The sequence below is a fragment of the Theropithecus gelada genome, chromosome 10 (assembly GCF_003255815.1).
Source record: "Theropithecus gelada isolate Dixy chromosome 10, Tgel_1.0, whole genome shotgun sequence".
In the NCBI taxonomy this organism is placed as follows: domain Eukaryota; kingdom Metazoa; phylum Chordata; class Mammalia; order Primates; family Cercopithecidae; genus Theropithecus; species Theropithecus gelada.
In genome coordinates this window covers 31,149,818-31,169,676 of record NC_037678.1, presented here as the reverse complement: position 1 = coordinate 31,169,676, position 19,859 = coordinate 31,149,818, and the positions used below count along the sequence as shown (strand labels likewise).

The 19,859-nt window shown below is 51.5% G+C and overlaps 1 protein-coding gene across 4 annotated transcripts in view; it reads left to right on the top strand.

The window, feature by feature from the left end:
• Positions 1 to 19,464, top strand: part of DGCR2 (DiGeorge syndrome critical region gene 2) — an 85,062-nt gene extending 65,598 nt beyond the window's left edge. For all 4 annotated transcript variants that reach the window (XM_025398040.1, XM_025398039.1, XM_025398038.1 and 1 more), the window contains 5 exons: positions 11 to 187; positions 6,827 to 7,030; positions 13,808 to 13,960; positions 14,488 to 14,724; positions 16,659 to 19,464. In XM_025398040.1, coding sequence (XP_025253825.1) covers positions 11 to 187; positions 6,827 to 7,030; positions 13,808 to 13,960; positions 14,488 to 14,724; positions 16,659 to 16,915 — 1,028 coding nt within the window. In that variant the 3' untranslated portion in view covers positions 16,916 to 19,464. The remainder of the gene's footprint in view (positions 1 to 10; positions 188 to 6,826; positions 7,031 to 13,807; positions 13,961 to 14,487; positions 14,725 to 16,658) is intronic.
• Positions 19,465 to 19,859: the final 395 nt, after the last annotated feature.

Here is a 19,859-nt window from a genome sequence, read left to right as displayed (position 1 = left end):
TCCCCAACAGGCTCTTCAGAGGTGTTCCTGCCCCCAGACCCCATCTTTGCCTCGGCCATGTCTGAGAACGACAACGTGTTCTGTGCCCAGCTTCAGTGCTTCCATTTCCCCACCCTGCGGCACCACGACCTCCACAGCTGGCACGCCGAGAGCTGCTACGAGAAGTCTTCATTTCTGTGTAAAAGAAGTAAGCCCCCTTGAGCTGGCGTTCTTGGGGATGTCTGGGCCCTTGTGTCACTTTGTTGGACCCTGAGTTCAAGGTTTCTGAGGCAGAACCTGATTTGCCGTGTTGGGGTGGGCGCCCCTCACCAGCCAAGGTTTCTGGGGCAGAACCTGATTGCCGTGTTGCGGTGGGCGCCCCTCACCAGCTCACACCTTGTTCTTGGGGCCCGTCTGCAGCTCTGTGACCAGGGCAGCTGGTCAGCATCTTAGAGCCCACTATTCTCTTTCCCAGGAAAGAGACAGTCCTCCCCGTCCTCCCTGCTGCAGTGTTGTTAAGAGAGTAGATGGGAATGAGGACCCAAGGACTTGGCGTCTCTGGAGCATCTTAGTCCATCGGTCACCTCCCCACCCCCGCTTCTGCCATCCTTCTCTCTGCTTCTCAGTTTACCTTGCCAGTCTATGGTGTGTTTATTTTATTTTATTTTATTTTATTTTAGCCAGCTAACTCTATTGCTTTTGGGGGGCAGGGGCCTCAGGAGCTCTTGGTGGGACAGGTCCCCTTCCTCTTCATCACAGGCTTCTGGCTTCGCGGGATGGCGCTGGCCCTGGGATGGCAGCTGTGTGCAGGTTGAAGAGAGGCTTTGTTCTTGTGGATCATGTGTCTGATGTTGCCGAGCGTGGTGCAGGGGTTCTTGTTGACATTGGTCCTCTTTTTTTTTTTTTTTTTGAGACAGAGGCTCACTCTATTGCCCAGGCGGGAGTGCAGTGGCATGATCTCGGCTTACTGCAAGCTCTGCCTTCCCAGGTTGAAGCAATTCTCCTGCTTCAGCTTCTCCAGTAGCTGGGACTACAGGCGCCTGCCACCACACTGGGCTAATTTTTTGTATTTTTAGTAGAGACGGGGTTTCACTGTGTCAGCCAGGATGGTCTCGATCTTCTGACCTCGTGATCCACCCGCCTCGGCCTCCCAAAGTGCTGGGATCACAGGCGTGAGCCACCACGCCCAGCCAGTATTTCAATTTTACTACATTTACTTTATCATTCACTTTCTCTGCATATTTTTTCTGAAGCACTTGGGAGTAAACTGAAGATACTGTGGACCTTAAGCCTTTTCTACTTCAGTGTATATTTCCTAAGAACAAGGACACTCTTTTATGTACCCATACTGTGTGGATCAAAATCAGGACACTTAACATGGATACAGTACCATACAATAATCCACAATCCACAATCCATCATTCCAGTTTTATCAGTTGTTCCAATAATATCCTTTATAACTTTTTTTTTCCTGGTCCAGAATCATGCATTACATCTAGTCATCATGTCTCCTGGATTCTTTTAGTCCTTCAGTTTGAGTAATTTCTGTTGACCTGTCCTCAGGTTTACTAATTCTTTCCTTGGCTGTGTCAAGTCTGCTTATGAGCCCGTTGAAGGTATTCTTCATCTGTTTCATTGATTTTGTCTGTTTTTTTATTTCTAGAATTTCCATTTGATTTTTATAGTTTCCATCTCTCATCCGAATTTCTCATCTAACTTTGTATATTGTCCAGCTTTTCCATTAGAGCCTTTAACAAATTAATCACAGTTATTTTAAATTCCCTGTGGGAAAGTTCCTTCATTTGTGTCATATTTGAGTCTGGTTTTTTGAATGTTCTGTCTCTGGAGCATGGTACTTTTTTCTAGGCTTTTCATTGGAAGTCTGACATCTTGTGTGGGACAATAGAGACTGAGTTCAATAGTTTTGTGCTTGCAATGGCTATGCCTTTACTTCCACTGGGCCTTTCTTGTGGGAGGGTCTTTAGTACGGTGAAGGGCATTGATCTGGGTGAGAGTTGGGCTGGGCTTGGGGTTTGTTGGCACTGTAGTTGCTCTGAGTGCACCTCAGGCTTTCGTATTCAGCAGGATTGTTGTTCTGGGTGGAGGCTGGTTTGCCAGAGGGTTTTTCTTCATGTCTCCGCCACCCTGCACTTTAGGTTATCCCTTTGGGCCACATCTCTAGAGAGTCTGTCTTTTGCAGCCCGCCTAGCAGTAGTCCACTGTGTGACTCAAAGCTGGTTAGCATACTGATAGTAGGGTCTGATGTTCTAACTGCATCTCAGCCTTAGACAGGCCCAGTGCCCTGAGTATCCAGGGTTGACCCTTCACAACTGCTTCTGACCCTCCTGCAGCTGGAGTTGGGTCCAGCACAGTGGCTTTTCACCAGGGCCCTAAAGACACCAGGTATGCTCTGATTAGAGGCAGGCTGACTAGAAGCAGGGCAGTGGAGGTGATTGGTTTGGGGAACATATTTGGCTTTCCCTGGTGGGTTTTGAGTTGGAAGTATGGACTCAAAATAGAGAAGCTGGTGGCCATTAACCAGATCCTGACTGCCCTAGACTGGTTGCCACAGAAGTGGTAGGTCAGAGGCCTTTGCTCATATGTGGTCTGGCCTTTGTCAGGTATCGTCGTGAGGCAGAAATGTTCTATAAATGGAATCATATAGTCAGCAACCTTTTGGAGTTGACTTTTTTCACTCATAATTCCCTGGAGAGTCATCCACATTGTTACTTTTATTAACAATTTATTCCTTTTTTTTTTTTTTTGGCGACAGGGTCTCTGTTACCCTATAGTACAGTGGTGTGATCACTGCTCACTGCAGCCTCAACCTCCCGGGCTCAGGTGAACCTCCCGCCTCAGCTTCCCAAGTAGCTGGGACCACAGGTTCATGCTGCTGTGCCCAACTTATTTTTGTATTTTTTTTTTTGTAGAGGTGGGATTTCGCTATGTTGCCCAAGCTGGTCTCAAACTATAGGCCTCAAGTGTTGAAGGACATCTGGGCTGATTCCAGTCTTTGGCTATTACAGTGAAAGCTGCCATGAACATCTGCATACAGGTTTTTGTGCAAACATGTTTTCTTTCTTCCTTTGTGTGTGTGTGTGTGTGTGTGTGTGTGTAACAGAGTCTTACTCTGTTGCCCAGGCTGGAGTGCAGTGGCACAGTCTTGGCTCACTGTAGCTTCCGCCTCTTGGGTTCAAGCGATTCTCATGTCTCAGCCTCCCGAGTAGCTGGAATTATAGGCATGTGCCACTATGCCCAGCTAATTTTTGTCTTTTTAGTGGAGACGGGTTTCACCATGTTGGCCAGGCTGGTCTTGAACTCCCAACCTCAGATGATCCACCCGCATCGGCCTCCTAAAGTGCTGGGATTATAGGCATGAGCCACCGCACCTGGCTGCAAATGTGTTTTCAGTCCTCTGTGATAGATGCCCAGGATTACAGCTGCTTGGCTGTAGTGTAGTTGCATATTTAGTTTTTAAAGAAACAAGCAAATTGTTTTCCAGAGTGGCTGTACTGTTTTATAGTCCCACTAGCAATGTAGGAGTGATTTCATTTCTCCATGTCTTCCCCAGCACTTACCGTTTTCACTGCTTTTCATCTTAGCCCTTCTGTTAGGTATGCAGATATCTATGTAGACATGTAGCTTCTTGTGGTTTTAATTTGCATTTCCCTGAGGCTAATGATGTTAAAACCTTTTCATGTTTCATATGCTTATTTGCCGTCTGTATATTGTTTGTTGTTCATGTTATTTTTCCATTTTCTCTTTGCATTGTTTGTTCGTTTTGGTTTGAGAAAGGATCTTGCTCTGTCACCCAGGCTCAAATGCAGTGGTGCAATCATAGTTCACTGTAACCTCCAGCTCCTGGGCTCAAGCAGTCCTCTCACTTCAGTCTCCTGAGTAGCTGGAACTGTAGGTGTGCACCATCATGCCTGGCTAAGTTTTTTATTTTCTATGGAGATACGGTCTCACTACGTTGTCTAGGTTGGCCTCAAACTCAACTCCTAGGCTCAAGTGATCCTCTTGTATTGAGATTACAGGTGTGAACTAATGATCTGTTTTGTTCTTGTTTTTTTTAAACTGTTGATTTTCGAGGTTCTTTATGTATTCTAGATACCAGTCCTTTGTCGGATATGAAATCCGACTAGAAATATTTTTTCTAGTCTGTAGCTTGCCTTCATCCTATTCAAATGAGATTTCAGGAAAGAAAGTTTTGTTATTGTTTTTCCCTGGCAGTATAAGTTTACCCAAAGAAAAAAAGTTCTTAATTTTAATGAAGTCCTGGTTATTCGTCTCTCCTTTTATGGATTGTTCTTTTTTTTTTTTTTTTTTTTTGAGACAGAGTTTCACTCTGTTGCCCAGGCTAGAGTGAAGTGGTACAATCTTGGCTCACTGCAACCTCCACCTCCTGGGTTCAAGTGATTCTTGTGCCTCAGCTTCCCAAGTAGCTGCGATTACCAACACGAGCCAGCACCACGCCTGGCTAATTTTTGCATTTTTAGTAGAGACAGGGTTTCACAATGTTGGCCAGGCTGGGTGCAAACTCCTGACCCCAGGTGATCCACCTACCTCTGCCTCCCAAAGTGCTGGGATTACAGGTGTGAGCCACTGAGCCCAGCCTCCTCTTATGGATTATTCTTTTGGTTTCAAGTCCAGGTACTCTTTGCCTAGCCTTACATTTCTTCTGTGTTTTTCCCTAAAATGTTAATCATTTTCCATTTTACATTTAAGTCTAGGACGTATTTTGAATGAGTTTTTTATTAAGGTGTGAGACTTAGGTCAAGGTTCTTTAGTCCAGTATAGCTTTGCTCCCACGTACCACCTTTGTGCCATTCTTAGCAAATCTTGTGTGTTACGTTTTTGTATGTTATAGACCCAACACTACATTCCATACATATTTTATACAATTGCTTTTTAAATCAGTTAAGAGAATAAAGGAGGAAAACTATGCATATAGGCTGTAATTTATAATCACATGATTGCCTTTACTGTTGCTCTTCAGTTTCTTGTTAGTATTCAAATTGCTATCTGGGGATTGCATACTTTTAGCCTGCAAAACTGCCTTTCGTGTTTCGTGCAAGGTGAGTCTGCAAACAACTTCTCTCACTTGTTGTTTGGGAAAGTTTATTTTACTTTTATTTTTCAGAAGATATCTTTGCTGGATTTGGATCTCAGTTGATGGTTTTCTGTGAGCAGTTATCCCACTGCCCCAGCCTGTGTTATTTCTGCTGAGAAGTCAGTTGTTTGTCTTTTTGGGATTCCCTTATAAGTAACAAATCATGTCCCATTCGCTGCTTTTCATATTTTTGCCTTGTCTTTCACTTTCAGCATTTTCACTCTGATGTGTCAGTTTGTGGCTCCTTTGCGTTTATCCTATGTGGAATTTGTTGAGCTTCCTGAATGTGTAGGTTATTGTTTTTCAATGAATTTGAGTAGTTTGCAACTGTTAGTTCTTCGAGTATTTGTTTTGCCTCTTTCTCTCTCTCCTCTCCCTCCTCTGCATTTGTTACTCCTGTTTCACATATGTTGGTGTGCTTAATGGTGTTTCACATTTCTCTGGGAGCTCTGTTCATTTCTCTTCATTCTTTTTTCTCTGTTTTAGCCAGGGAATAATTGTATGTGAGTATCTTGCCCTGGGAGTTCCTGACCACATGGGTGACCTAGATTTGATCCCAATCCTTTTTTTTTTTTTTTTTTTTTTTTGAGACAGAGTCTCACGCTGTCGCCCAGGCTGGAGTGCAGTGGCACAGTCTCTGCTCACTGCAACCTACACCTCCTGGGTTCAAGAGATTCTCATGCCTCAGCCTCCTGAGTAGCCAAGGTTACAGGCGCATGCTACCACGCTTGGCTAATTTTTGTATCTTTAGTGGAGACAGGGTTTTGCCATGTTGGCCAGGCTGGTCTCGAACTCCTGACCTCAGGCGATCCGCCTGCCTCGGCCTCCCAAAGTTCTGGAATTACAGGTGTGAGCCACTGCGCCTGGCTGACTGCAATCTTAAGTGAGGCATAGACCTGTGGTTGTGAAATTTCGGAAGAGTCTTTTTCTAGACATCCTTACCCCATTTGGAGACTGTAACAAGCTACCTTCTCATGTCTCTTTGCCTTTCACTGAGGGTAGCTCTCTTGGAGGCTCCTTCATCCCTTTTCTCTTCCTCCAGGCATTCGCAGTGTCTGCCTACCAGTTGAAGACTCTGGGTTTTTAGCCATGGCCATTCCTCTTACTCTTGTCCCAGGTCAGCTCTGTGCAGAGTGTGCCTCAGGTCCAGTGGACTGTCTTCCCAAGCAGAACTGGCAGCTTCCTTAGACACATTCTGATTTTGAAATGGTTAATACTCATAGCAGCTGCATCTTAGAATTGAGAAAATCTCATAAGTAATCTACTTTGGCAACTTCAAGGCAAACACTTCTGCCGTGACCCTGGAGTCTGGCACTCTGCTCCATCCTGGCTCTCTGGCCTCCATTTGCCCTGGCTGGATGTGCTTTGTCCTAACAGTGTGTTGTAGTGACTGCTCTTGGACAGCTACTCCCTGTGCCATGTGCCAGATCCATGACATTCCAGTCCTAGGAAGACTCTCAGCACAATCTGGCCAAGTCTTCAGTTGTCTTGTTGGTTCCCCAGGCCCGGGAGGGAAGGTCAGCTCATGTCAAGTGGTGCAGCGGTGATGGCAGCGTTTGCTCACAGAGCTGTCTCAGAGGCTTTGATGCCACTGCTCTAGTGGGCATGTCTCACATGACCCCTCCAGCTGCCTCATTCCCATTCTAAGGTAGCAGGTAGCATTCACAGGCCCATATGGGGAGGCTACCTTTTTTGGCAGTGTATACATCTGTACACAATGTATGCTCATTGCAGGTCAAACATGTGTTGACATCAAGGACAACGTGGTGGATGAAGGGTTCTACTTCACCCCTAAGGGGGATGACCCATGCCTGAGCTGCACCTGCCATGGAGGGGAGCCTGAGATGTGCGTGGCTGCTCTCTGTGAGAGGCCCCAGGGCTGCCAGCAGTACCGCAAGGACCCCAAAGAGTGCTGCAAGTTCATGTGTCTGGACCCAGGTGAGACTCTTGATAGTAGGTCCCAAGTCAGCCTCCCTATTTGGAGCTGGAGGCTAGGCGTCCCTTTGCTTCCTCAGTGGTGAGGACTCAGGGCAGTTTACAGAGCATGGCGCAGCAGCAGTGGCAGCGTTTGTCACGGAGATGTCTCAAAGACTTTGATGCCACCACTCTAGTGGGCGTGTCTGACACGACCCCTCCAGCTGCCTCCTTCCCATTCTGGGGTGACAGGCAGCAGTCACAAATGAACTTGAGTGTGGCTGTTTGTTCACAAATCACCACTGAGAGCTTCAAACCTATCTTCAAATCTCTGCCTCTAGGGTTTAAGCCATTCTTCTGCCTCAGCCTCCCCAGTAGCTGGGATTACACGCGTGTGCCACTATGCCCGACTAGTTTTTGCATTTTTACTAGAGATGGGGTTTCGCCATGTCGTCCAGGCCAGGTCTTGAACTCCTGACCTCAAGTGATCCACCCACCCCAGCTTCCCAAGGTGCTGGGATTACAGGCATGAGCCACCGCACCCAGCCTAGACTTCTAATTTATGTCCACATTGGAACTCTTCCTCTTCTCTAGTATGATACGGAGGGTAGTGACAGTTGTCATTGCTTACGGTCATCCATTTTTACCTTAGAATCTTCAAGAAAAAGATGAAGTATTGGCCGGGCGCGGTGGCTCAAGCCTGTAATCCCAGCACTGTGGGAGGCCGAGACGGGCGGATCACGAGGTCAGGAGATCGAGACCATCCTGGCTAACATGGTGAAACCCCGTCTCTACTAAAAATACAAGAAAATTAGCCGGGCGAGGTGGCGGGCGCCTGTAGTCCCAGCTACTCGGGAGGCTGAGGCAGGAGAATGGCGTGAATCCGGGGGGGCGGAGCTTGCAGTGAGCCGAGATCGCGCCACTGCACTCCAGCCTGGGGCACAGAGCAAGACTCCGTCTCAAAAAAAAAAAAAAAAAAAAAAAGATGAAGTATTATTCTGAGTTTCGAGATCAGACTCCTCACCACCAGGCGGTAGACAGTACAGGGAATCTGATCTCGGGGTGATCCTCTTCCTTCCACTTGCGAAAAGAGAGGGGCAGGTGGGTCGCTGCTCTCTGAGATGTTAACACCCCTCACACTCCAGGGGCATGCTTTGTCATTCTGCACACCATTGTAGCTGCAGCTCTGTGTGAATTCAGATCTCAAGAGAAATGTAAATCAAAAGTATGAGTTTCTTTCTTTCTTGGGTGCCACAGTAAGAATGAAATGATGGGGACTTATTGAAGTCCCTGGACTTGTGGACCCTGTAGAAGAGCAGCTTTGGCAGGGTGTGATGGCCATCTCCGTCTCCAGGGTCCCTGTAGAGGAGAGGCTGCAGCTAGAGGCTGGACCACAACAGTGAAAGCTGCCCCTGAGTGGAATGTTGTCAGTGTCCCTCCACACCAGGAGGCTGCTGGGTGGGAGGACAGAGCCGGCCTCCAGAGGCCGTGTCTGAGGCTGGGTGAAAGTGGGCACTCTGGCATGCACCAGTAGACATGTGCAGTTGACTGTGGTGAGCACAAGGCTACATTTGCAGCCAGGCCCACCAGAGGACCTAGAGCTAGAGGGTGATGTTTGGACCCCATTCTACAGGGCAGTTTCTCCTCGTATCAGGTGCATGTCTGTTTAAGGCCATGAGAAGCACCAGTTGAGTGCTTACCAAGTTCCCTGTGCCCAGCCACATAACTTTAAACCTCCAACTTAGTGACGGGCTACAAGAGTCAAACTGTTCACAAGCCATGCTACCTGGACTCCTGGTTCCATTTCTCAGGAGTCTACCAGTGCTGCCTTGCCACTATGTCCAAGCTTTGTAAGAATGCCCAGATGTGTACAAGGATGACCCATTTGTGGACATGTATGGCGTAAAGAGCCTGCCCAGCCCCAGGGACTTCTTAGCAGAACAGGGCCCTTAGTGCATCTGGGTGGGCCCAGAGCAGCCGCAGCCCTCTCTCCTGCACGGCCAGAGAACTTAGCTGGGCCCTGCTCTGCCCACCCTGTGGCCATGCTTCCATGGGCTCCTGACTTTCCTAGGGGCCTTCTCCTGGGAAGTGCTCATACTACATTAAGAACCGAGACACTATCACCAAAACTGGAGACTCTGGGAATAGGATGTCATGTGTTAAGCATCAGAATGTCCCCTTCAACAAGCTGAGAGTGTCTACTTTTGCCACCCTGCCATCATTGTGCTCGAGGTCAAAGCCAGTGCCAGAAGGCAAGAAGAAACGAAAAACCGTCCAGGCCAGAGGGGAAGAAATGAAACCATCTCCTTTTACAGATGACTTGGCTGCATAGAAAATCCTAGGGAATCTACAGGAAAGTTACGAGAACTAATAAGTGTGTTTAAGCAAGGTCTCCAGATAGAAGGTCAACTTAACAAAAATTCATTATATTTATATAATCTACCTGTAACAGTTGAAAATTGAAATTTTTGAGAAAAGTACCATTAATAATAGCACCAAAAAACATGAAATACCCAATTATAAATAATATAAAATATGTGCACATTCTGTTTGCTGCAAACTGTAAAACCGTAATGAAAAAAAATCAAAGGCTTAAATAAAAGGGAAGACACCATGTTCATGGATCAGGTGTCTCAATATCATTAGGAGGTTAACTCTTCCCAAATTATAGATTCACTATAATCCCAACCAAAATTCTAGCAGACATTTTTGTAGGTATTGAAAAGCTAATTCTAAAAGTTAGGTGGGGCCAGGCGCGGTGTCTCGCACTTGTAATCCCAGCACTGGGGAGGGTGGATCACTTGAGGTCAGGAGTTTGTGACCAGTCTGGCCAACATGGTGAAGCCTCATCTCTACAAAAAATACAAAAATTAGTTGGGCATGGTGGCTCATGCCTATAATACCAGCTACTCAGGAGGCTGAGGCAGGAGAGTCACTTCAACCTGGGAGGTAGAGGTTACAGTGAGCCGAGATCATGCCACTGTACTCCAGCCTGGGTGACAGAGCGAGACTCCATCTTAAAAAATAAAAATAAAATAAATAAAAGTTAGGTGGGCTGGGTTCAGTGGCTCATGCCTGTAATTGTAGCACTTTGGGAGTCTGAGGCAGGAGGATTGCTTGAGGCCAGGAGTTCAAGACCAATCTGGCCAACATAGCAAGACCCTGTCTCTTAAATAATAAAAAGATGGATAAAAGTTGGTAGAAAGGCAAAATAACTAGAATAGCCAAAGTAGTTTTTACAAAGAACAAAGTTGGAGGATCCATGCTACCTAATTTATAAATGTGGTACTGATGAAGGAATAGACACATGGATCAGTGGAACAGAACAGTCCAGAAATAGTTCCACACTACATATAATCAAGTGATCTCTCTCCTTTTTTTTTTTTTTTTTTTTTGTTTGTTTGTTTAAGACTAGTCAAGTGCAGTAGTGAGAACGGGAAAAGAGTAGAACAAGGAGTTTGATCTGTTAACTGACTGTGAACAGTCAATTGAGATAACTCACTACCTTCAGACCAGCCTCATCTTTGACAAAGGTGCAAGGATGGTTCAGTGGAGAAAGGAGAGTCTTTCAATGACTAGTGCTGGGACAGCAGGACATCTATATGCCAAAAATACGAACTTGCACTATCCCTCCTTCTGTATGTAAAATTTACTCAAAATAGTCATAGACACAACTGTAAAACCTTGAACTATAAAACTTCTATAGGAGAAAACATAGGAGAGAAATCTGTGACCATGGGTTATGCAACATTTTTAGCATGATCCTTAAAAAAAACACAAATTCGACTTCATCAAAATTGAAAACTACTGTTCTTTGGAAGACACTGTTAAGGAAATGAAAAGATAAGCCCCTGACTGAATCAAAACAATTATTTGCAAAACACACACCAAAGGTCTATATTCAGAATACACCAAAACTCAATAAGAAAACAAAACAACCCTATTGAAAAATGGCTTTAGAAGAAGATTTACTTTATTACACTTTACAAAAGAATATACAGGATGGCAGTCAGGCACCTGAAACGATGCTCAGTATTGGCCGTTAGGGAAGCAAACTAAATCCACATGGGGTACCACTCCTGCTCGAAAGGCTGAAATAATGAAACTGACAGCACCAAGTGCTGGCCAAGGTGCAGAGCAGCTGAAACTCATGCTGCCCTCTGCCCCTGCTTGTTCTGCTGCTGTTGGGCAGCCCTGGTATGATGAGGTTTCCAGAGGCATGTTGAGGTGTTTGGCTGGTGCAGCTGCCAGGCACAGAGCCCACATTGGGTTCCTGGTCTCAGCTTCTGATCCCTGCTGACCTTCTGCTCCCCTTGCCGTCTCTGATGGAGATTTTGAAACTGTTACAAGGTAACCAAGCTCAGTGAAACAGTGAGCTCCTTGTCATTGGAGTTCTTCATGCACAGGCTGGATCCTCTCTCTGGGAGCTACAGGATAGCTCAGAGACAAAAGACAACCCCAGCCGCGCAGCCCAGAGCTCCATGGAGGGAGCAGCCCTATCAAGGGGCCTCTGGGGTCCCTGGGCTGGCTCTGGCTTCTGGGGCAGGCTCTGTTCTTTGTGCTTAACTACAAGTGGCTTGGTTCTGAGAGATGATTATTTCTGGTCCCCACCTTGAGGGACAATTGGGACCTTGACCATGTCCTTGGGTTTATTTTAGAACTGATTTAAGAGTTAGTCATTGCAAAGGGGCTGCTTCCTTAGGAGCTCCCCTGGTATCTCTGAACTGGCCTCCAATGAACAGGCACATTGCCAGTCCCTGGGCCACTGGGCTTTCGCCCACTGATGAGAGTGCCCTTGAGACTGGAGGAGGGTCAGAAGCATCAGAAAAAGCAGCTAATTGGTGAGAGGATGTATCCTTCTCACATGTTCACTTCATGTGTTGTCAGCAACAACTGCAGCTTTTAGAGATGCTTCCTGGCCCCGTGGGAGGAGGGCAGGAGATGGCGCTGCTATCTCTGTGGGCATGGAGTGTCCTGGGCTAGCAGGAATGACTTGAGGGCTCTGGGAGCCCAGCCACTGACATGGGGGTTGTGAAGTGTCTCCTTGGGGCAGGCAGTGGGAGTCCTGCCTGCCGAGATTGTTGCAGAGGTGGGAGTGGCCATTCCTAGCTTAGCAGGCTCCCTGCTGTTGCGGGGGTCCTTCTGCTTCCAGGAGCTGATGGGTCACTCCTCGTTCTGAAGTCTCCCTGGCCTTCACTCTTGGTCTGTGGAGGCAGCTACTTCTGGGACCACTTCCTGGTTCCACTGTTCTGTGACTTCTGTGAGTTGCCATTTTACATAGGTCCGGAGTGCGTGGAAGTGCCAGCATGTTATAGATGCATGGCTGGCACAAATTCTCCCTTCATGCCTGCTGCCACTCACATCATCTCTGCCTCCCCATGGGCAGCTCATAGCGAGCTCCTAGGCCGGTGTGCACTGCACCAGGGCAGGGTGTCTCACTCTTGGCGCTGTTGACATTTGGACCAGATATTGTGTAATGGGGGCTGTCCTGGAGAATGTTGAGCAGGACCCCTGGCCTCCACCTACTGAATACTAGTAGCATCCCAGCCAAGTGGTGGCCACGAAAAGCATGAAAGGGTCCAAGAAGAGCAGAGGAAGGTGCAGCAGCTTAGACCCGGTGCTCCTTGATGTCTAGCCTGGCTGGGACTCGGCTTCATGGCCTCTCCTGCCCACTCACCCAGCAAAGAGGTGGAGTCGGGTCCACCCAGCCTTCCTACACCTACGCCTGGTGCGTGTGTACCCAGTGTGTGGGTGTGGCTGAGCCAGGAGAGCATCTCAGCGGGGAGCCTGTGGGACCCAGTGCTGTGTCCAGGTGTCATCTGCACGTGTGTGCTGGAGCTGGGTGCATCAGGGGATGCACATTTTCTCTGCCATTGCTTGTTAAGGATTGAAGTGACAGGCTTCACTCCCAACCACAGCAGAGGCTCATTTGTGAAACGATACCTGAGTTGACCGTGCGGCTGCCCACAGGGACTCACTGTTCCCCTACACAGTCCATCAGGGAGTTTTGGCAATCTGAGTCCCAAGTGTACCTTGTACTGTCGCTTCTCCCAGTCTGTTGCTACCCGGTCCAGGCCTCTGTCATTCCCTTCTCTGCCGCAGCAGGTCCTCCTCCTGGCTTCCTGACGCCCTATGCTACTCTCTTGCAGCCTGTCCTCCCCACGGCAGCCACCCGAGCCATGCTCCGCAGGGACGCCACCCCCACTCCAAACTGCCAGCAGCTGTCATGAGACCCCTGCCTACCTGGCCACCCTGGCCTCCCACCAGGACAAGGCTGTCCCTCACCTCCCCCTGGCTCATCTTGTTGGGCAACTGAACACCTTCCTTCCAAGAGCCCAGGCCTCAGACAAAAGGAAAGCTGCTGTTGGACGGATATGGGTGGTGGCCTGTGCACAGCCCTGGCCCCTGGGAAAGGATGTGCACCTCTGCAGGAGGGCCACTCCCCAGCCGCACTTGGGGCATGCAGTGCGTGAGCACAGCCTGCTAGGAGTGCTGGTCCTAGGACAGGAAACCCCACTTTGCTCCAGTGATAGTCAGATGGGCGTTAGCACACAGCAGCCCCGGGGCCCATGGTGAGATGCTCCTCCTGACCTGAGATTCGCTCTTCTGCTTCTGTGCTGTCACCTTGTTCTTGATTTTGAGTGGCCTTATTTCACATGTATCCTGAAGATGGTTGAGTGCAGGGAGACACCGCGTGCCTTGTCCACACAGCCCACCTGGGCAGGAGGACGACAGCATCCCCAGCCCAGCACGAAGGTGGTCCCCCTTCTCAGATCGGCCATTTCCTTCCCTCCCGTTCAGATGGCAACAGCCTGTTCGACTCCATGGCCAGCGGGATGCGCCTGGTTGTCAGCTGCATCTCCTCCTTCCTCATCCTGTCCCTGCTGCTCTTCATGGTCCACCGGCTGCGCCAGCGGCGCCGGGAGCGCATCGAGTCCCTGATTGGAGCAAACTGTGAGTGCCCTCTGAGGGCCACAGCCCTGGTCCCCATCCCCACCCCAGGTCACCCCTGTCTCCGTGAGCTCCCCAGCCCTGGACAGAGAGGGCAGAGGCAGGTGGAGGGCCCCTGGTCAGATTTGAATGCCGCGTGTTGTGGGGTCTGTGTCCTCACCTGTGGGCCAGGAAAGTTCTTGCCAAGACCCTCCTTACTCCTCCCAAACCACAGGGTGGGCAGAACTCGGAGGCCTCTTAGGATCAGAGGCCTGGATCACCCCCTTGCTGGAGGGTTTTGGGCAGCCAGAGGCTGGGTCTGGCAGAAGTGTCAGCCCAGAGGGACAGATTGGTGTGGTGAGGGTGGGATGTGCCATGGAGCACACCGGGGGTCTCATGGGGATGCCGAATGTGGCTGAGGGGTAGGCAGTGGGGCCAGGTGTGTGCACTCAGGTATGGCAGGCCCAGCCTGAGGGTGGGGGGCTCAGGAGCCAGGCAGCCTGCCGCCAGTGACTTGTCTCTGTTCCCGTTCCACACTTTTGATGGCCCAGTGCACCACTTCAACCTCGGCCGCAGGATCCCTGGCTTTGATTACGGCCCAGACGGGTTCGGCACAGGTCTCACGCCGCTGCATCTTTCTGATGACGGAGAGGGTGGGACTTTCCACTTCCACGACCCTCCACCTCCCTACACGGCATACAAGTACCCGGACATCGGCCAGCCTGACGACCCCCCGCCACCCTACGAGGCCTCCATCCACCCGGACAGTGTGTTCTATGACCCTGCAGGTGCCTGACTCCCCAGGGAGAGGGAACACCTTGTCAAGTAACCTGGCACATGGGGCCAGGCCCAGCACTCCTGCCCAGCTGCAGAGGCCTGGGGCCTCACTTCTTTCAGGTTTTGTCTTTGGTTTTTCCTTTAAGGCTCCTCCTGGGGCTGCCCGTGCAGAAGGGATCCTGATCTCCCTGCCTGGCCGCCCCTGGCGATCTGTGCAGAGAGCTCTAAGGAGGCCTGAGACCCCTCCCTCCCTCCCTCCCTTCTGTGAGCACCTGTCAACTGGGCAGCCCTCAGGGCCCTCAGCCCAGCTCTAGAGACCTGGAGAGCCAGGCACTGGCAGTTGTGAGGACAGGGCTGGCCCAGACCCAGGAGCCAGTCACTTGTCTGTAAAGACACATGAGCTAGAGACACCATGGTGACAGCCCCTCATGTCATGTCAGGAGGCAGCTCTGTGAGGTGGGAGTAAAGCGCGGCTTCTGTGCCACTGGCCCGTAGTTGGAGTCTGCCACCCATCTGATAGTGGCACCATTCCTCAAGGCTGTGTAGCTAAGGAGAGGCAGGCTCCCGACCCCTGGCCTGTCCCTGTCTCTGGTGAGCAGTGCAGGTGTTCCTTCCCCTCTCCCTGTGCATTAGGCCCCCTAACACACACAAACCTGTAGTGTACTTGGCAGGCACTGCCACCCCAAGGCGGCTGTCTCCTTGCATGCCCGCACATCTCAGCAGAATGGGCATTGTGAGGCTGGTGCTGCTGTGCCAAAAGGTCTGAGTCCTATTTGTTTGTTTGGTCAGCTGTCACAGCTCTTGCATGATCTGGGGATGCGGAAAAGACTTGGATTTGACCCCTGCCCTCAGGACACAAGATTGTCACAGTCTTTCAGGGTAGGACTAGCTTCCTACAAGGGATGCCAGTGGGTGGCAGCAGATCCCAGATACCTCAGTGGGCCAGGTTGCAGAGCAGGGTGGGGGCTGTGAGGGGCTGACCAGGGGGGAGATGCGTCACCAGGGCCTTGTGCTGTCAGCTTACAGACAGCACGGCCTGTGGTAATGACAAGCAGGCAGCCCAGGCACAGTGGCTCACACCTGTAATCTAGCACTCTGGGAGGCTGAGGCGGGAGGAGGGGTCTCACTATGTTGCCCAGGTTGGTTTGAGAGCAGCCTGTGAGACCTCCATCTCCACAAAAAATTCAAAACTAGCCATGCATGTGGGCACACCTGTAGTGCCAGTTACTGGGCAGGCTGAGACTGGAGGATCACCTGAGCCCAGGAATTCTAAGCTGTCATGAGCCATGGTCATGTCACTGCACACCAGCGTGCAGTCTTTTAAGATCCTGTCTCTTAAAAAAAAAAAAAAAGCAAGTAATAAAGATCGGGCAAAACAAAGCGAGTGGACTCCTTACCACATAGCCTACCTTGAATCAGAGCTTCCTGCAGACACCTGTGTGGTTTCCAGGCCGCTCCCTGCAGCCCTGTTGCCCACACGACGGTTGTCATATTCCAGCTGCAGTCTTGAATGTTGTTCCACCCACCTGGGACCAGTGCCTCCCTGATGACAAATACCCCTGACTTCCCGCTGAGCCGGGTCTTCACCCGTACTGAGTCTCAGACAGTTTCCCTTTGGGCCCCTCTGTTCTAGTGACTGCTGGTCAGTGTGTCTCCCCGACCTGACACCGATGGTGGGACAGGCGCGTGTCTGCCATTTGAGATGTGTCCTGCACCTTGCATATACCAGGTTCCCAGCCACAGGGAGCAGTAGGTACAACAGGGGTCATGTGGGGCAGGCTCCTCCTTCAAAATCTGAGGCATGGGGAGCCACCCAGGTGTTGCTCCACCCAGCTTCACGGGGGCGTTCAGGCAGGAGGAGTGTCTCCTGGTTCTGCCCAGCTCCCCTGCATCCTCTGTGCCAGGCCTATGTCTGTCTCTGACACCCTTCTGTCTCTCCCTGCAGACGATGATGCTTTTGAGCCCGCGGAGGTCAGCCTGCCAGCCCCTGGGGATGGTGGGAGTGAAGGTGCATTACCCCGGCGCCTGGAGCAGCCTCTGCCCACTGTGGGGGCCTCTCTGGCAGACCTGGAAGACTCTGCCGACAGCAGCAGCTCCCTGCTCGTGCCCCCTGACCCTGCCCAGAGTGGGAGCATCCCAGCTGCAGAGGCACTGCCAGGGGGCGGCCGCCACAGTCGCAGCTCCCTCAATACTGTGGTGTAGACGGCCCGGCCTGTACCCCAACGGTCTGGGAGCACCTGTCTGTTGTCGAAAACACCGGTCCCTGGGGAGACTTGAAAGGCCCCTGTCCCAGCCTGGACGCCACGCACTGCCGCACATCACTGGTGGGCATGCGTGTGTACATAGAGACCACAGCCCGCCTCCTGCCAAAAGACGTGGTGGCCTGCACGGAGCTTCCTTGAGGGCTTCAGAAACATGCTTAGCTTTGGATCACTGTCTTCGCCTTTATAAATGGCAGAAGAGTGACAAAATTCGTTCAGACCACACATTTTAGAGGCAGGGAATGAAGAAGGTACTGTGGGCCATGGCCACACCCAACGCGTCTGTGGTGGGCCTGCTCGCTGCAGTGTGCTGTCCAGAGACCTGCTGACCCAGTGGGGGATGGGCACAGCGGGGGCTGCCACGGTGCCCCTTGCTGGCCGCCCTCAGGAAGGGCCTCTGGACTGTCGGTGTGGTGTAGGCAGTGGGTCTGCTTCAGGGAGGCAGCCTCTTGAGTTTGCCACAGTGGCTGCACTGAAGACGGCCCCACAAGCCCGGTTGTGAATATCAGGGTGGCCCTGCCCCTGGCTGGCAGCTCCCTTGGGGCTCTGGAACCTGAAGCCCTGAGAAGGAGAGCTTGGAAGGAGGTTGAGCTCTTCTCTGTGTCTTTCCATCTGGGCGCTCTGCAGCCCAGCTCTGCGGCAGGAGGCTGACCCCACCCTGTCAATCCCTCCCAGCATTGCTGTGCATGGCTGCCTCAGGAAGAAGCTGTGGACTGGGGCTGTGCTCTGTGGGCTCTGGAGACTGAGCTGCCTCCTGTCTCTCCACTCTGGAGCCCTGGGCTCTTGCCTCCTGTTGAATTGCCCCTGGGCCTGCCCCCGACCCTGTTTGTGCCATAAAGGGTTGCTTCATTGCAGGAGGGGTGGCTGAAACCACCATCCTGGGCTGCATCTTTCTCCTTCAAGTCCACTCTACATCACCGCCACTGCTGCAGCTCAGTGCCCAGCGGCCGCATGCACACCTCCGGGCCCCTCCTCAGCAGCGCGGGGGCTGGGGGCCCTGCCTGGGACCCTTCTGCCTGGAGGACCCTGTTGCCTGCTCCTGGGCAGTGGTCTTGTTGCCTGATACAGGGCCTTTAACATTTCTGAGGTTTGGAGATTAAGCGGGTTCTGTGCGATTTTTAGCACATCCATCTTTTCTACGTTGAATGTCTGGATCTTTCCTTTATATGTTTGTCTCTGTGTGTGTATGTGGCCAAGCATTTGCAGGTGAGGGTGGTACATGGAACTTTGCAGGTCAGTGGGGGCCCACTCTTCCAGGGTCATCGACATCCTGGGCTGTGCTGAGGCAGGGCTGTCTCACTCAGTCTTTCCAGACCTGCGGGGGCAGCACTTGGGAGGCCTGGCTGAAGCATGCAGTTCTATGGTGCTGCTCAGGCACGGACTCCATGCACAGTCCACTCGACACATTCTCACACTGTGGCTGGAGACCCATTTTTTCCATCCCGTGTAGAATGAGAATCTTGAGTTACCCATGGACAGACTTGACCTTTGTGCCAGAGCTGTGAGTGAGTTTTGTCACTGAATTGCCTGTCCCTGAGCTTGGCCTGCTGGAGCATGATGCTAGAGGCTGTGTGCGTGCAGGCTTGCGCTCCTCTTGGAGAAGGGCTGCTACTTCTTGAGAAGGAAGTCCTGGCCACAAGAGTCCCCCGCTGGCTGCAGAAGACAAAAGCAGGAAGCACGTCATGTATCCCACATGTACTGGGGCACGGCAGCCAGGTTCCAGAGCAGCAGGCATGTGCATTATGGGTGCCAGGTGGCCAGTGAGGGCCCGAGGACCACACAGCAGAGTCCCCCACGGGCCTGATCCTGAGAGCTTAGAGGGTTCCTGCCTGGCCTCAGAACTGTGTGTGCAGGACAGGGTGGCTGGCACGAGATGTGTGGGACTGGGACGCTTCCTTTGGGGACCAGAGGAACATTAGGGCCAGTCAGACGCGTAGGGGGCAGCGAGGCAATGGGGTAAAGTGGACCATGCAGGCTGCAGAGGGTGGGCCTTGGGCTGGCCAGGGGTTACTGGGTGGCCCCTTCCCCATGCGCCTCCACAAGCACTCAGGCCACTGGCACGTCAGGCCAGTCAGAAGGTCCGCATGGCAGAGCTGCCTGGAACACCTGTGGCTCCAGGAGGCCCTTGGGGGCATGAGGAGAGCTGGACTCGCTCATCTATCCTTGCACCGCCATCCAGAATGCCCCCGTTGCAAGGCCTGCTGCAGCCCCCAGTCTGACCAGCAAGTCCCGGGGCCACCCTTGCTGAACCTTGTGCTCCAGGGGTCCTCCTACCCCAGGACCACCTTGCCACAGTTTCTCGGAGACCAGGTGCCCTCTGACCTGCCATGTGGAGGTGGGATTTGATACTGTACATTGTCTTGATGCCTGTTTTTTTAATGTTTTCCTTTCATTAAGGGTTTTTAGTTTTTGGTTGGGTTGACACTAACTTTTCTTAAGATGCTGTGAGAACCATTTCATCCAAATGCCAAATAAACTTGTGTTCTGGAAGAAGCATGGTCAGTCCTTGGTGTGACCCCCACAGCTGCCACAGGCTAAGGTGGAAGAGACTGGGTACCCACCTTTCAGCAGAATGCTCCTAGGGTTTGCAGCCCTTGCAGGCGTCCAGCAAACCCCCTGAGGACCAGGCAGAGCTGAGCCTGGAGCCCCCAGGTAGGGTGTGCAGGGAGAGCAGCAGCCCTGAGCTGCCTACAGCTATCCTGCAGCACCCAGCCTCGCTCGGGGCATTGGCTGCTGCCTTGCAGGTGTTGCTGACTTGCACAGGATCCACATAGAGGCTGCTTGACACCATCTGGGAGCCAGCATGGGACGGGGTGTCGGCAGGGCTTGGAACCGGGCCGTCAGCCCCATCTGCTCTAAGCTCCCCTCATCATCCAGGTGGCTGG